The sequence below is a fragment of the Pseudogymnoascus destructans genome (assembly GCF_001641265.1).
Source record: "Pseudogymnoascus destructans isolate 20631-21 unplaced genomic scaffold scaffold_13, whole genome shotgun sequence".
Classification (NCBI taxonomy): Eukaryota; Fungi; Ascomycota; class Leotiomycetes; order Thelebolales; family Thelebolaceae; genus Pseudogymnoascus; species Pseudogymnoascus destructans.
Window position 1 is genome coordinate 691,437 of NW_020167532.1, and position 15,925 is coordinate 707,361.

Sequence of the window (15,925 nt, forward strand, 5' to 3'; positions counted from 1 at the left end):
GAGCTATCCACGAACTATCCTGAATATCTAGCTATCCGCCAACTATCCAGATTACCCATGAGGCATGACGCCACTATATAAGTAGATAGTATTTCCTTACATAGGAGCTTCGTGCTCAACTCAATATAGTATTCTTTACAATACTGTAACGTGTTACTTGGAAAGCCTTTGTGTCTAATCCCCTGCCTCCTCTGTCAAGTCAACCTTACGCAAGAAACCTCTGTGTCTTCTATCATTTAGAAGTCAGCGTTACACACAGGAAGAGGACATGGAACATGCCCGACAAAGCTCCTGTGGGAGTCGGAATCGGCATTGCAAAAGTTGGAATTCTGCGCAGAATCCCGTCAGCCCAGCACACGTTATCACCCCCGCGCCAACGCGTTCCCATCACCTACTCGTTCTTGTGGATTGGAAATATCCTATCCAATTTGTCAGTGCACCGTCGGACAATCCACGAGAAGGGGTCACTTACAGTTCTCAGATGGGTGGTCGCTGGCGTTGTTGTTGGAGACAACAAGAAGAAGTGGACGCGGCTGCGTACTCATAGTCTGGCTTACAACAATGAACTCCAAATTGGGTTAGCGCAGCCACTTCTCCTTTCATACGTAGGACAGTCCAACCTGAACGCTTCGCGGATGCGATTCGGAGTCCACTCGGACCACCAGAAATGCACCCCAGAGTGAACAAAGCAAAGCTCAACCCGAACATTTTGCGGATGCGATTCAGAGTCCACTCGGACACCACGAATGTACCCCAGAGCGAACAAAGCAAACTCTGGTTTCGCACACTAACGGAGTCGATATGGCACAGCTCTAGCATGACATACAATGCACCTTCCCGACACGGCACATAAACAGGGTTGTTACAGATGCAATTACAAACAGAATTCCTGCCAACATAGAATGCTCTTCTCACAGATACCATTCGGAGATGTTGCGGAAATGATTCTCACAGCGTGTTTCGCGGACAAAACACTCTCTTAAGAGGGGGGGTAGTGTAAGGATGCCTCCGCCCTCAGTGACGGAAAGGATTGGAGTCGGGCAGGTTACAGTCACGTGGGGAGAGTTAGGGCAGGTTAGCCGAGTCGGACCCGTTTCGGGTACTTAAGGGGATTGACCCAACGGGGTTCCTCATCATCTTTTTTGTATCCTTCGTAGTAGACCTATAGGATAGCATCCATTTAGCCTCCGACTTGCACTCTCATATGCTATTACTGTGAGCTGGGTGCCCTGTGTCCTTACACTTCAGGTTCCGATTACAGCTTTATGCACATTACAGCAACTTGATATTAGTATGAGGGATATCGCTTTAACAGCAATAGATTGGGCTACGTTACATGACTTATTAAAGCTATTCTATATCTTTATCCGCCTAACTGAGAAGCTACAGGGCTCTTCTTATCCAACTCTTAACTATGCTGTTCTGCAGTATATGAGAATGTCAAGAAGCTTGAAGATATGAGAAGGGAGCTACCAGAACGAAGCCCAATTGCTAATGCTACTTCGATTGCATTAAAGAAGCTTAATTATTACTATACTCTAGCTACGAATCAGCAACAGAGTCACTCTACGATTGCTACAATTTGTGATCCTCGGTATAATTTCAATGTTTTCAATATCATATGGAAAGACAGTACACAATCGATCAAAAAGAACAGGGCAAAGGCACAGTGGCAGGACTGCTTCTACCGATATTCAGGCTGCGAGTCTGATATTCAAGCAGCAAACGTTATTAATAGTTTCGAAGATGAGGATCTAGATCCAGAGCAGCAAGCTATGAGTATCGATATAGACTCAGAAGACATGCTATACGTATCGCAAAGCCATCACGATACTGAGTCAGAATGGAAGCGATGGATGAAGGAGCTGACGGAACACAGATATGAGAATTACGGCCTTTAGTAATTAAGAGACTTTATTCTAGTTATAATCGCTGTAAATACTACTGTTATCCACAGTTCCCCTTTAGCATCTAGGTGGCTTTGTTATACAAAGAGTAACAACATTCTTTGTTACTCTTTATGTAACAAAGAATAACATCAGCGTCTTAACCCATCCCCCTACCCTCAAAACACACCATACTGAAGACATGCCAGCCAACTTCCTCACGCTTCCCCGCGAGTTTCGCGACAAGATATACGAGCTATGCTTATTGATCGAAGGACCTGTCCGCCCCCTTGAGTTCTGACTATGGGTGGGACCTCTTGCCCGGGCTCCCCGGGGTGAACAAGATCATCTACAACGAAGCCAGATTGCTCTTGTACCAGAACCGCTTCGATTTTTCTATGACACTCCATTGTGCATTTCCCGGTTCCTCGAGAAAATTGGCCGCGATAACGCAGACTGTATCCGACATATCTATGTCGACTTTCCGATTTTCTGCGACCTAGAACTGGATAATATTACCTTCAAGGAAAATGATGACGAAATCCTTTCAACCATCTAGAGAGGCTGCACCGATATAAAAACTCTCTCGACGTCCCGGTATATCACATATCCTATACGTAGTTTGTTTGACTCCCTCGGAGATCGTTGCAGAGGCATTGACCTAATCGATACTCACTTCAGAGCTTTTTTTCCACCTCTGAAGGATATCATTATCGAGGTGTATGAGAACGACCCAAGCGATTTTATGAGAAAGCAAATTGAGAGCTACGGATGGATCATTGTTGCGAAGGACCCTATTAGAGATTGGGATTCTGATGCGTCTCTCGATGAATGAGATAGCGATGATACCGAATGGGATATACAATAGCTGGCCATGAGGACCATGCGGGAGGTGCGGGAGGAGGGACATAGGATTACGTTGTTTCCAAAACAAAGCTATTATATTCCAAGTCACCTCTATATAATGACGCCGGTCCCTACTTCGCGAACAAATCCCTAATCCAAATTCGGTCTTCAGCACCTACTCCCCAGTGTCTAATCATTAGTATCCACTCCTCAACATACAACTCTCGGAATCCAACCCTCAGAAAACACCCTTTGAAACCCCCCTATTTATCCCCCTCCAATCCAGCCTTGACTAATAATACCCCCCTCTTCGCCAACTCCGCATTATCCAGCTTTCCCCTCATCCCCCCACTTACGCACAATATCCAAAGTCACCGCCGCCAACTCCTTCATTCCCACACCCCTCAACCCAGCCGGAAGCCCCGACATCAGCCCCCCCACCACCGACCCCGGCGCATGCACCATCGCCGGCCGCGTAACCACCTCCTCGATTCTCCCTATCCTCCGGGCGCGCTGCAAAAGCGAGGATCTCCATCTCAGCCTCGCCTTTGACTTTGCGCGCGGGGCCCATGAAGAGTGCGGAGGAGTTGGGGTCGGAGATTGAGAGCGCGCCGCCGGTGACGAGGAAGCGGATGGGTGCGAAGGAGGGGTGTGGAGTTGAGTGAGGGCAGTGGTGAGGGCGAGGGAGCAGGTTACGGAGACAAGGCGTTGGTCGGGGACGGAGGCTGTTTTGATACCGAGGGTCCTTGGGGGGTGTTAGAATGTGTGCGAAAGCGGGGGTTGGGGGAGGTTTGTAGGTACCAGATGCACGCTTCTGCGCCGTCGAGCTGGGTGAGGATGTCGGGTGGGTAGATGGCAAAATTGGCGAGGATTATGACCTGGAGTTTGGGGTGGGTGATGGGAGGGGATACGGCGCGGCGTGAGAGGACGCCGCGCCCTACCCCACGAGGGTGGTGATGGAAAGGTGGAGGAGGGCTTGGCGGACGACTTCTGTGCCAGTTTGACTTCGTCACCAAAGTATCGCGAGTTCATCCGTCTCCCATCCACGAATTAATTTTGCGACGATTCGATATAGAATTTGGTCGAATGTCAAACGTAGAAATCGGCCGCCTAACTCTCTGAGACAGAGTATGTTTTACGTTGACAGCTTGACAGCTTGACAGCGGAGTTGAGTTACCCCGTCTCATCACGCGTCGACTTTTGGAACATTGGCAGTCACACCCAGAGACAATTAATATAATCCAAGGCACATCATCAAGCACACAATTTGGAACACCAGAGATGGTTCATGGCCAATAAGAGGTAGGAGGCTGGACTGGTCATATATTCGTCCTTCACATGCGTCTATAAACATTGCTGTCCGTTGTTGTTTAGTACCTTACCCTCATTCTGGAGTACAGCCTGCCTAATAGCTATAATGTAGCGAACAGAAAGAGCCCCCCCCGCCATTGAGTTGCTAACATGGCGAGACATGTGAATAGCTTCCTTACAGGCCACACAAGTATCAACCCTTCACACTATTCACTCCATGTTCCAGCATGAGCACCTGCCACCATAAACCATCAACCGAAGACGTGCTCTAACCTTCAACCTCATCACTCATGCCCAAAAAAATGGCACTCAAACCAGCAGTCACGCCCTTGACCCAAGATGAATTCAGAAAGTACCGCAACCCCACCCCTTCTCCATGAAGCCCAACTAACAAAGGCAGGAAATGCGATAGCCAGGTCGTCACCATCTACGCTGGTCGTGATTGTCAGTCCCCGTTCACACTTCCCAAAGACCTGATCTGCTACTACTCTCGCATCTTCGCACATTACTTCAACGGCACCTCTGCGCAAGCTCTGTCTGGCTTCTTGAATCTACCAGCTGTTGATCCCAAGTTGTTCGCTGTGCTGATCGACTACGTCAAGCACGGGTCTGCTACTTTCCCTTACAGTTTAGCTGGGGTTTGGGGACGAGAGGGTGATGGTGCTGTGGCGGCGGCATATCAAGTGATCAGTGACTGCGTTAGAGCTCTCACGGCATTCCTGCATCTCTGCGCAGCATACGATGTCCACGAGGCAGGGGTAGCGATATACGAGCCCCTCACCATGTGCGTCTGTCTGGCACAGAGCTATGGTATCGGCATCAAGAGGATCCTGACGGATGGTTTTATTGACATTGTTCTTGAAACTCTGCCTGATCTGCCGGGCGGAAATCCTGTGCTTGTTTTGTTAGCTGAGGCGCGCATTTCCGATACAGTGATCAATCGTCATCTGCTTTCCACGCGAGAGTGATCGGAGAAGGAGGTTGGCGTGAGGGCCAAGAAGGACGAGTATGATAGGATGGGACTGATGCTGGCATCACGACATCATGAGGACTATGAGCAGTGCTTGTGGATAATGGAGGACTAACAACAGCTGTTGGGGGTTGCTGTGGCATTATATCAACCGACCAAGCAAAGCTAGATATATGAGGCAGATTTATAACCTGACTTCTCTCCATCTGTTCGCGACTGTGCGTCGGCTGCCTCGTCGTGGTTAGTTTTGCGTCAGATTCCCATTGATAAACTACACAGCAATATTATAATATTCATCTAACGAACATTGGAGAAACCACGATTCATAAAAATGAGAGCAAACTCCACTGCCGCCGTGTTCTCATTTTCTGATTTCTAAGAAGTTGCTGCGGCTACCCCACACATAGGACCCCACACACAAATTTCCACTGGTAAATGCCGAGGCACGTCCACTACGCTCGGCTCTTCCGACCTCGCTTCTCCGCACGTACCCTACCGTTTAGGTATGGTTCCATTGGGATCTGCTATTGCATCTTTGCGTCTTCATATATATTCCACATCCGCCTGTAAATAAATTGTTTTGATTAACTTTTGCGAATTCGTCGTCATTCCTCCAGACTACGCAACCCCGACGTAACTGATAACCTCTTATCAAGATGGCTGCCGCTGCCGAAACCGTTCTCAATGACTTCCCTTCTCTATTCTCCCTGAAAGGCAAGGTCGTCGTCGTTACTGGCGGATCCCGTGGCCTGGGTCTCCACGCTGCATCAGGGTATGTGATTAACTTCATCCTGATAAACCCATCTGACAACTACAAACAGATTCCTCCAAGCCGGTGCCGCCAAGGTGTACATCACCTCTCGCAAGGCCAAGGCATGCGACGAGGCCGTCGCAGCTCTCAACAAGCTCCCAAACCTGCAGCCGGGTGCTCATGCTATTTCGGTCCCAGCCGACTCGGCCAAGTTCTCCGGAGTTGAACACCTCGTCCGCGAGGTCAGCAAGACCACCGATCACGTCGATATCCTGTTCGCGAACGCAGGCGCCACTTGGGGCGAAAAGTTCGATACCCACTCAGATGAGGCATTCGCCAAGGTCATGGACCTGAATGTCAAGAGTGTGTTCAACACTGTTAGACTGTTCGCACCGCTGCTGCAGAAGAATGCGTCTGTTCAGGACACGTCGAGGGTCATAATCACCGCATCTGTGGCCGGTATTGGAATTGGAAGTCTCGGCGATACTGCTACCTTCGGATACTCGGCCTCCAAGGCTGCGGCTATCCATCTTGCCAAGAACCTTGCGGTTGAGCTTGGCCCAAGAGGAATCTTGGTTAATGCCATTGCACCGGGCTTCTTTCCGTCTAAGATGGCTAATGGTCTGTTGGACCTTGCCGGCGGCGCTGAGAAGGTTGCCAGCAGAAACCCGAACAGGAGGTTGGGCTCAGCGGAGGATCTGGCTGGAGCTGTTGTGTTCTTGTCTAGTAGGGCTGCTAGCCACATCAACGGTGCTACACTGGTGATTGATGGTGGAGAAGTGATATCGAGGGGGGCCATGGGCGAGCTGGAAGATGACAAGGCCAAGTTGTAGAGATATTAATGTAGAGGTTGCACAATACAACCTCTACATTACCTGCATATTCAAATCGGGTTTATTATCATGCACAATGTATGCCGGACCACGATCGTATGTTCTTAAAAGCCATATTCTATATCTATGGGTAGCTCATATATGCGAATTTCCACTCGATAAGCTAAGTGCTTGTCAGATTAAAGCTTCCTTGCCACCCAGTGGCTAACTTGATATGTATTTTGGAGCATGCTTTCATCGTCCTGGATATATCCCGCTTTGATACCAGACTCTTTGTTTTCAACCTTGAACCCAAAGTGTTCGACCAGAGAAATAACCTCTTCATTTGTCAACTCAATGCTCCCAGGGTCAGCAATACCTTAAGTAGTCAGTAACATGATATCCTTGCGCGTCAAGTTGCTTACCAGTGGTCTCCACGATCTTTTTGCCAGCATCTTTGGTTCCAAAGGAGCCAGGGGCGTTGTTCTCAAAGTGCCACAAGAGAGGGCCAATGTTGCTCCATATCCCTCCTGCCTTAAGACAATTCCTTATTGTCTCGATGTACCGGATCAAGTTCGGGGCCGTGTCTATGAAAAAAACGGTCGCGATAGCATCGAACATATCCTTATGTTCTTCATCGTTATATAGACAGATAAAGTCAGAAGCGCTCATAGACATCTCGCCTGCCTTGTGAGTACCGTTTCCGGCGCTATTCTTTTCGTCCAGCGCCGTCCCAGGGTGGATGTCTGGAATTCTAAATGATTGCAGTTGCCGAGAACGGTTTTGATGATTGGAAAAGTTGTGAACCCAAGGAAATATTGTGTGGACCTGAGCACCGGAGCAGTAATTGAGGATGTAAGAACTAGCAAGGAGCTGATGGTAGCTCATCTCATTGCCTTCGACGTTGAAGCCTTCGCAGCAGAGATCAAAAACGAGGCGTCCAAGCCCAGCGCCAGGTACCAGAACATTCATGGTTTTGCCACCGCGCTTCACACGCTCTGCCTTCAGATCATTCATAACGGGTCCGTAGCATGCCTTTCGCTCGACAGCGCCTTCCGCAGACCAGTCTCTATAGAACTGGCGAATTGTGCTTCTCGCTTTGTCAAGGTCGCCTGCTTTTGCCACTCCCTTCCACAATTCAGACGACTTAAGTTTGTCAAAATCCATTGAAGACTCGAACGATTCGAGACCTGACTGGAGAATAGCTGCAGCGAGTTCACCATTTTTGTCAATGGCATCGTCCACCGCATTGAGGGTGTTTAAATAGGAAAACGGAGGGGCTGCAAGAAGCTCCCAGTGTTTCTGAGGGAGGGCATAGAATGATTGCCTTCTCATATGCGTTGTGTTATAGTGGGCAATCTTGGTATATTGACTATTCACACACAATCAGCTCTTGGAGAATCATTGGTGTGGTGTGCGCTTCTGGAACCGGGCACAGAAGCACGTCACGAGCATCCACAAGATAAGGCTCATTGGCATTTAAAATGATAACCGCAGAAGAAGAATTCGATGCCAGACAAGGCTGAGAAACAGGAGAAACGTACAGGAATGAATCGAGCGCTTGAAACAAAACCTTCTGCTCCTCTTCGTCCCCCATGACCTCCGCAACGCCTCCCCACCCCTCATCCGCATCACTTGATGCAGACGAGAAGTTGGACTCCTCAATGTTATGGGACATCACGCAATCATAGACAAGAAAGAGGACGAACTATGCACATTATCAACTTCTCTCCATTGAATGTGTCTAGTTTCCGCATTTGGCAGTTGCGAGGTACCAGGCTGGCAAAATCGAGTCACCGCCTTCGTCACCATGGACCCCTCCAGAGTCCCTACATACACATCATGTAAACATCCACTCCCACCAAAGGTTCACACCACTGGACAGTTACAACATGGCTGAAACTCTGGATCGAACCGGATGGCGGGCAGGAAAGCCGATTGAACTCGCGATTCCGCTTCCAAATGCACCGCAAACTAAAATCTATATCCGTCTGACAATCAGCGCGACCTCCATACTCCTTCTGTTGACCACAGTTTTCGGAGGGGAGAATGCCACCAAACCTGCTTTGGGGTCTTTTGTTTATGCTTTACCAGATGTGAGTATAGTCCCTGAAGAAATGGACCCACGAAGTTATCCAGAAGCTGACACCTCGATTATAGCGGGTGAATCCAGGCCAGACCTTGTGTACCCAACTCTACACTTACGAATCCTCGATCGATTTCACAACCCGCCTAGCCAAGCTCCTAGCAAGGAAAAGCAAGATACCCGTATATGTCGGCAATTCAATAGAGTTTTCAAGCGCAGGCATGGGAGGGACCGTCGAGGAAGAGATGGCCGGGTTTAAGGCTGTTGTGGAAGTGGTAATGGCCGAGGTCGACCATCTCAGTCAACCAAGCGATGTCGAAATCAAACATGCTTCATGAGAATGCACATTTTTCAAACACACTGGAATCAATAACCTGCAAACTACTCGTCTGGGATGGAGGTCATCTGTAACCGAACCCATTTGTGGCTCTCAAGCGTGCCATTGGGCATATAGGCCTATGCTGTGGTCTGAGAATGAAGCACTGTCGTCCAGTGTCTATGAACGCCATTTTACACGGCATTTGCGCAACGTGCGGGAAGGCGTGCGTCATGAACTTACCTGGTGTGAGGGGTTCGTGAGACACTGCGAAAGCCAAGAAAGTATATCGAATCGTCTGCAGTTCGATTCTCACATGATGCCCAGCTCACCCACCCCCTTGTTTAGAGGGCAGGATATGCATGGAAACGGGTGTGCCTCTCTTCTGCTAAGATTACTACCTGCTCTGCTGTAGTAATACAGATGAAATACCAGATTTGTGTATCCCAAATTTGTATGACAGACGAAAGAACGACTCATCAGTAGGCCAGGCCTCAACGAACATACAGTTAATGTCAGTGATTGTGGTCACATATGTCATATGCCAATTCAAATTACATAGGTATTTGCATTTGCAGCGTTCCTATCCGATACTATTTAGTTCCCATTATTATTAATTGCCAGAAAAGCTATGTAAAAAGAAGTCTTAAAATCGCTAAATTTGATAGTTATGTCGAGGAGGAGTAGCCCTTGAGTGCCATCAAATCTGCAGGTTGATAAAAACGGAAAGTTATAAGGTTGTGGATCCATACTATGGCTCTAACTTATGGACTTGTGATGACTTAAGCATCACAGCGCAGATATGGCAAAGAGCGAACACACAATTATGTGCGTTCATGGGGAACGGTTACAATAAAGCAGCAGCGAATAGTGGCCCATATTTTATGTTACTCAAAATATGTAGATAAAACATAGGATTGCTTTTTACAGAGTTGAGGATATCATAAAAGATAAAAGGTGCGGTCACGGAGCGGTTGTTCCGCCGTCACAGCTGCTGGCTTTGGAGGGGTAAGTTGACTTTGGTGGACACATTTGATGGCCCTCAGCCATCGCAAGCGAATCAGAATTGCCCGTACCATCAGAGACGACGATGTCAATTCCAGGAAATCTTACAATATTTGTCGGCTTCAGTATTTGACAGCATAATTACCGTCCTACTGCTCTCGCGATCCGATATACATCTTTCAAAATTATTATATTTGGCTAACCGCCACGAAGAGGCGACATCTTTTTCGTTGTGCGTGCACCCGTTGGACCCACCACCGCTTTCACGAAGCGCCGATTGAGCAAACAGATTCGGAATCTGGAGCAAGTCTACAGTTCCTAAGAGACACCGAAGGTACCACGACCTTCAACCATACAAGGCCGGTACTCAGCCCCTTATAGGTATCGCCCTCTTCGTTTCAAGTGGCGTTTGCGTTGCTTCAACCCCTCTATCTGGAACCCCAGCTAATTTTGAGGCTATGAACAGATGTCGATCTAACGTTTCTGACGTCCCACAAGACATCCCGTGTGACCGAAGCGGGCTATTCAGACGCTGCGAATATACAGCAAGCTGAAAATTTCAATTGGTCTATAAGGATAGTCGAAATACCTCCGGTTTCAGGATCTGCCATGGCGTGGCAGCCGACTGACGAGGCCTTGGGGCAGTTGGCGGGGTGTCTGAAAGATTCGACCGATGGGCACGACAAGACGAAGCAAAAACAAGCTGAACTGGTATGTTTCCCCATGAGGCAAAAGCGCATATTTTGAGGGGTAAAAGAACTAACGTTTGTTCTAGATGCTGGCGCAAGCACAGAATTCACCTGACATCAACAACTATCTCACGTACCTATTCACCAGTCCCGACGTTCCACCAGGACTCCCGTACACGGAAATCCAATACCATACCGTCAGGGCAGTGGCGTCGATTACTCTGAAAAACAACATTAGGACGGGATATAAAACGATACCGGAGTCAAGCCTGGCGCTTATTCGGTCTACCCTACCACTTGCGCTCCAAGACAAGAATGCTCAGATCAGAATTTATGCAGGAATTGTCATCACTGAAATTGTCAAGCGTGGTGGAATACTTGCGTGGCCAGAGCTTCTGCCTCACCTGATGGATCTGGTGAGCAATGGGAGTGGAAATGTCACCCAAGTGGCTCAAGAAGGCGCCATGTCTGCGCTGAGCAAAATCTGCGAAGACAACAAGCAACTGCTGGATAATGACTACCAAGGCCAACGCCCGCTCAATGTTCTTATTCCCAAACTAGTCGAGTTTACTCAAAGCCCACTCCCGAAGGTTCGGACGTTAGCTCTGATGAGCATCAATGAATTCATACACCAGAAGCCGCAGGCTATTCTAGTCAACTTGGATGTGCTATTAGGCCATCTATTCCAACTAGCCAATGATCCTGTTACAGATGTTCGCAGACAAGTGTGCCGGGCATTCGTTTCAATTGTGGAAGTTCGCCCAGACAAGGTTCTGCCATATATCGGCGGTTTGGTCGATTACATTATTGCCCAGCAAAAGCAAACTGACGAAGAGGATCTTGCTTGCGATGCAGCAGAGTTTTGGCTTAGTGTGGGCGAGCACCAAGAACTGTGGAAAGCCCTTGCGCCATACCTTGATCGGATTATTCCAGTCCTATTAGATAGCATGGTCTACAGCGAGGACGACATCGCCGATTTGGGTGGTGTTATTGATGATGCAGAAGAAGATGACAGGGCTGAGGATATTAAACCTACGTTTGCTCGTGGAAAGGACGCCAGAAATTTCGAAGGTGAAGCGGCCGAAGCACAGAATGGCGACGCATACAAAAAGGTGGCTGGAGGAAGCGATTTTGATGATCTCGATGAAGGCGAAATTGATGAGTCGGATGATGAGGACGATTACAATCCAGAAGACCAGTGGAATCTACGAAAATGCTCTGCAGCTGCACTGGATGTCTTTGCCACGGACTTCCGAGGACCAGTCTTCGAGTCAATTCTGCCATACCTGATGACTAATCTAAAGCATGAAGACTGGCCTCACCGGGAGGCCGCAGTTCTTGCTCTTGGTGCCGTTGCAGAAGGGTGTATGGATGTGGTTACTCCGCACCTACCAGAACTAGTACCATACCTCATCAGCTTACTGAATGACACGGAGCCACTTGTACGGCAGATCACCTGCTGGACCCTTGGAAGATACTCAGCATGGGGAGTTGGTCTTACAGATGAAGCCGACCGTGCAAGGTATTTCGTGCCAATGATGGAGGGTCTTCTGATGAAAATGCTTGACCGCAATAAGAAAGTCCAGGAGGCAGGGGCATCCGCATTTGCACACCTCGAAGAAAAGGCTGGCTCACAACTCATCCCCTACTGCAACCCAATTATTCGCCAATTCGTACGCTGCTTCGACAGATACAAGGAGAAGAACATGTTCATACTGTACGACTGTGTACAGACCTTGGCTGAGCACGTTGGCCCTAGCCTTGCTACTCCCGAACTAATCGACTTATTGATGCCTGCACTCATTAGCCGATGGAGAAAGGTTTCCGACCAGTCTCGAGAACTGTTTCCCCTTCTGGAATGTTTATCATACGTTGCGGCAGCATTTGGGACGGCTTTCACGCCTTACTCGCCTGATATTTTCGCTAGGTGTATCAAGATTATCCACCAGAACCTTGAAGACCACGCCCTCGCTGCGACCAACCCTATCTACGATAGCCCTGATAAAGACTTTTTGGTCACAAGTTTGGATCTTTTGAGTGCTATTATTCAAGTCCTTGATAGTGCCGAGTCCGCACAGCTCGTTTCAACGGCGCAGCCAAATTTCTTTGAGCTTCTGGCTTTCTGTATGGAAGACCCAACCAGCGATGTTCGCCAATCATCATATGCGTTACTCGGAGACTGCGCAAAATGTGTTGCTCCTCAACTGGGGCCATTCCTGCCAAGTATAATGCCAGTGCTTCTCAAGCAACTCAACCTGGCTGAAGTATTGGAGGAGCAAATCGAGAATGGGTTCAGTGTTACTAACAACGCCTGTTGGTCGTTAGGTGAAATTGCAATTCGACACGGCAAAGTTCTAGCACCATATATCGACCAGCTGCTCCAACGCCTCGTGGATATCCTCGGAAATAACAAGGTGCCCACTTCCGTGAATGAGAATGCAGGAATTGCACTTGGGCGTTTGGGTCTCGACAATTCAGAGGCCATGGCCCCTCATCTTGCCTTATACGCAGCGTATTTCCTGAACTCGATGGACAGCGTCGACTATACGGAAGAGAAGGTTTCCGCCTTCATTGGATTCACGATGATTGTTGGCCGGAACCCACAAGCGATGGAGAGCGTCCTCGTTCATTTCTTCACTTCGATTGCACACTATAAGCACGAGTTCGAATTCACCACGGAACACAAGGCCAACCTCCACACCTTGTTTACACAGGTACGTTTATTACGAGCTTAGTTCTGCTCTGTGACTGGGTCGCTAACTTTCCACAGGCTTTGACTGCATATAGGTCTCTTATCCCGGATTTCGATGGTTTCCTCAACCAGCTTCCAGCTGCAGAACAACAAGCTCTGCGAGCAACTTACAACTTGTAAATAGAAAGATCCTTCGGGACAAACACAGCATTGGCGCAATAGGGGAGTGTTTTGGGCAAATAATGTTGCATTTATGATGGAACGACCCGAAGACGAAAAAGATGGAAACTGGGGGGGGGGGGGGGGGAAAGATTCAGACCGCGTTTCCGAAGCGGTGGATTCGCTTGGCTGGCCATAAATGACGGTGGTTCTGAATTCTTGGCGAGTCTTGATTCAAAATACTGGTGTTATCAAGAAGGGACGGGGTTGCTGGGGTGTGATTTTGGTGATGAGGGGATCGTGTTGGGGAATGAGCATCGCTCTGATAAAGAGGTCACAGTGAGAGAACTGTGTCCAGAGAGGAGATTTTGCAAAGTATAATCTTCCATGAAATAGTCATGAAGATGAATTTTAGTGACACGGAACCTTATGTTCCGTGTGCAGATAGAATACACGTAGATAGAACAAATAGCATCAATGTCTTAGCTGTCAAGTTTCATGAAAGAAGAATGTGTCAGCCGATATTATTAGTTCAGTGTGCGGCACAGATACCTGATTACCTGTGGTGTTCAGGTAATTACCTGGGTAATTACCTACCTGGGCTCATTCTCAAAATACCTGAGTATCCCGGTATTTTCAGATACTTACCCAGATACATGCCAAGTATTGCCAAGTGTAGCCAAGCCGCACAAATGCTAACGTTGAAATACTCGTCTTCATGCTTGATATGGTGATAATTGCCGTGAAAATGAGTGACTCTCCGTTGTCAGACGTGCCGACGGACCTTGATGGCTATAATCCTCACGATGAGCCAGCCCTACCAGGGCTTTTTACCCCTTTTCAGCAATCAAATCCAATTCCTGTCCGTCTACACCCGCCTAGCCAAATGCTACCGCCAACGCAGTCGCTGCTGTTCACGAAGGAACTATATTCAAGAATACTACTTGAGAGCAACCCGCCAACTATCAAAGTATGCTGTATGCAGCCTAATTGCGGATACTCGCCCGCAGCTCAAACCCATGCTCAAGCTGCTGCTTCAACTGGCAATCTTTGGAAACACTATAGTCTTAAGCATAAAGGAATCTATGATGCTCTTAAACACAAGAATACAGCGCCTTCAAGTCAATCTAGCAGCACATCATCATTTTTTGAGCCTCGGAGACCAGCGACCCATGAATCAAGACCAACAAACAATCCAGCCAAATATAGAGAGTTAGTGCTATCGTTTATAGTATCTAATAACCTGTCTTTACGCATTATCGAAAGCTATTCATATCGTCAATTAGTACGGTTCTTAAGTCCATCTGTGTTATCACTTTCGTCAAGAACATTGCACCGAGAACTACAACGCCAATTCTCATATCACCGAGGCATACTACAGCTTGAACTCCATTCTCATATTATACATGGAGGCCGGATATCCATAACGACAGATGCATGGTCTGCACGGAACTATACAGAGTATGCTGCTGTTACCGCTCATTGGATTAATGATAAATGGCAGCAGAAATCAAAATTGCTTGATGTGATACATCTTCAAGAGCCTATTCATAGCGGTGAATACTTAGCTCAGCAATTAGCAGCTGTAACAGATAGTATAGCTATTACAGGCGCTATCTTTACATGCACCCGAGACAACGCATCATCAAATACTGTGATGCTCTCAGAATATGAGAAATTGGCTAGCAACGCCCAAACATCAACTCAACAACCTTGGACATTTACTGTCAAAGAAGGCGATGTCCGGTGTATTGCACATATCATAAATCTCGCAGTTCAAGCCGCTCTTACGAGTTTAAAAGCAGAACCAGATGTAGAGACAGAGACATACCGGTGTGAGCAAGGTGCAGCTCGGATTCCATTTAGTAGAGATAGTCATGTGGAAGTCATGAATGCTCTTGCAAAGCTACGAAGACATATCTATGTCTTTCGTAATCGACGAGCATGGAAGGATGCTTTACAACGACAAGTCAAAGCTATAGGTTTAAAACCACAGCAACTATCACTTGATATGCCAGTACGATGGAATTCAACACATCGTATGCTTGATACAGCATTAAAACTCCAAATACCAATCACAGCAGTATGCATAACACAACAGCTTGATATTAGTATGAAAGATATTGCATTAACTACAGGAGATTGGGCTGTTATTAAAGATCTTGAACGACTGTTCTTAATATTTCTCAAACCATCAAGATGGCTACAAAGTGATACATATCCGTCACTTAACTTTGCTATTCCACTTTATCTTAAAATGATAAATAAAGTTAAGAAGATGCAACAAGAAGTTGGCGAGCACTCAGCAATTGGTATTGCATGCACAGTAGCTTATCAAAAGCTTCACGCGTATTATACTCTTGCAACAAATCAGCAATGTAAGCACTCAGCTGTAGCTACAA

General features: G+C 47.7%; 6 protein-coding genes across 6 annotated transcripts; 4 read left to right on the forward strand and 2 right to left on the reverse strand.

The window, feature by feature from the left end:
- Positions 1 to 3,056: 3,056 nt before the first annotated feature.
- On the reverse strand, positions 3,057 to 4,205 carry VC83_05389 (uncharacterized protein; the record flags this gene model as incomplete). The annotated part of the gene is made up of 3 exons (XM_024469011.1): positions 3,057 to 3,477; positions 3,534 to 3,669; positions 4,115 to 4,205. 3 exons carry the CDS (start codon positions 4,203 to 4,205, stop codon positions 3,057 to 3,059), a joined length of 648 nt encoding a protein of 215 aa, XP_024323239.1.
- Positions 3,996 to 5,309, forward strand: VC83_05390 (uncharacterized protein). Its single transcript, XM_024469012.1, has 2 exons — positions 3,996 to 4,395; positions 4,444 to 5,309. The coding sequence occupies exons 1-2, from the start codon at positions 4,334 to 4,336 to the stop codon at positions 5,009 to 5,011; spliced, it is 630 nt and encodes a 209-aa protein (XP_024323380.1). The 5' UTR covers positions 3,996 to 4,333; the 3' UTR covers positions 5,012 to 5,309.
- Positions 5,310 to 5,441: 132 nt separating this feature from the next.
- VC83_05391 (uncharacterized protein) lies at positions 5,442 to 6,764 on the forward strand. Its single transcript, XM_024469013.1, has 2 exons — positions 5,442 to 5,785; positions 5,835 to 6,764. Exons 1-2 carry the CDS (start codon positions 5,670 to 5,672, stop codon positions 6,595 to 6,597), a joined length of 879 nt encoding a protein of 292 aa, XP_024323381.1. The 5' UTR covers positions 5,442 to 5,669; the 3' UTR covers positions 6,598 to 6,764.
- Positions 6,765 to 8,369, reverse strand: VC83_05392 (uncharacterized protein). Its single transcript, XM_024469014.1, has 3 exons — positions 8,121 to 8,369; positions 7,002 to 7,948; positions 6,765 to 6,955 (listed from the first exon to the last, which is right to left on the reverse strand). The coding sequence occupies exons 1-3, from the start codon at positions 8,252 to 8,254 to the stop codon at positions 6,777 to 6,779; spliced, it is 1,260 nt and encodes a 419-aa protein (XP_024323378.1). The 5' UTR covers positions 8,255 to 8,369; the 3' UTR covers positions 6,765 to 6,776.
- Positions 8,370 to 8,419: 50 nt separating this feature from the next.
- Positions 8,420 to 9,669, forward strand: VC83_05393 (uncharacterized protein). Its single transcript, XM_024469015.1, has 2 exons — positions 8,420 to 8,672; positions 8,737 to 9,669. Exons 1-2 carry the CDS (start codon positions 8,469 to 8,471, stop codon positions 8,998 to 9,000), a joined length of 468 nt encoding a protein of 155 aa, XP_024323379.1. The 5' UTR covers positions 8,420 to 8,468; the 3' UTR covers positions 9,001 to 9,669.
- On the forward strand, positions 9,646 to 13,658 carry VC83_05394 (uncharacterized protein). Its single transcript, XM_024469016.1, has 4 exons — positions 9,646 to 10,364; positions 10,450 to 10,694; positions 10,759 to 13,386; positions 13,443 to 13,658. Exons 2-4 carry the CDS (start codon positions 10,593 to 10,595, stop codon positions 13,542 to 13,544), a joined length of 2,832 nt encoding a protein of 943 aa, XP_024323376.1. The 5' UTR covers positions 9,646 to 10,364; positions 10,450 to 10,592; the 3' UTR covers positions 13,545 to 13,658.
- The last annotated feature ends 2,267 nt before the right edge of the window (positions 13,659 to 15,925 follow it).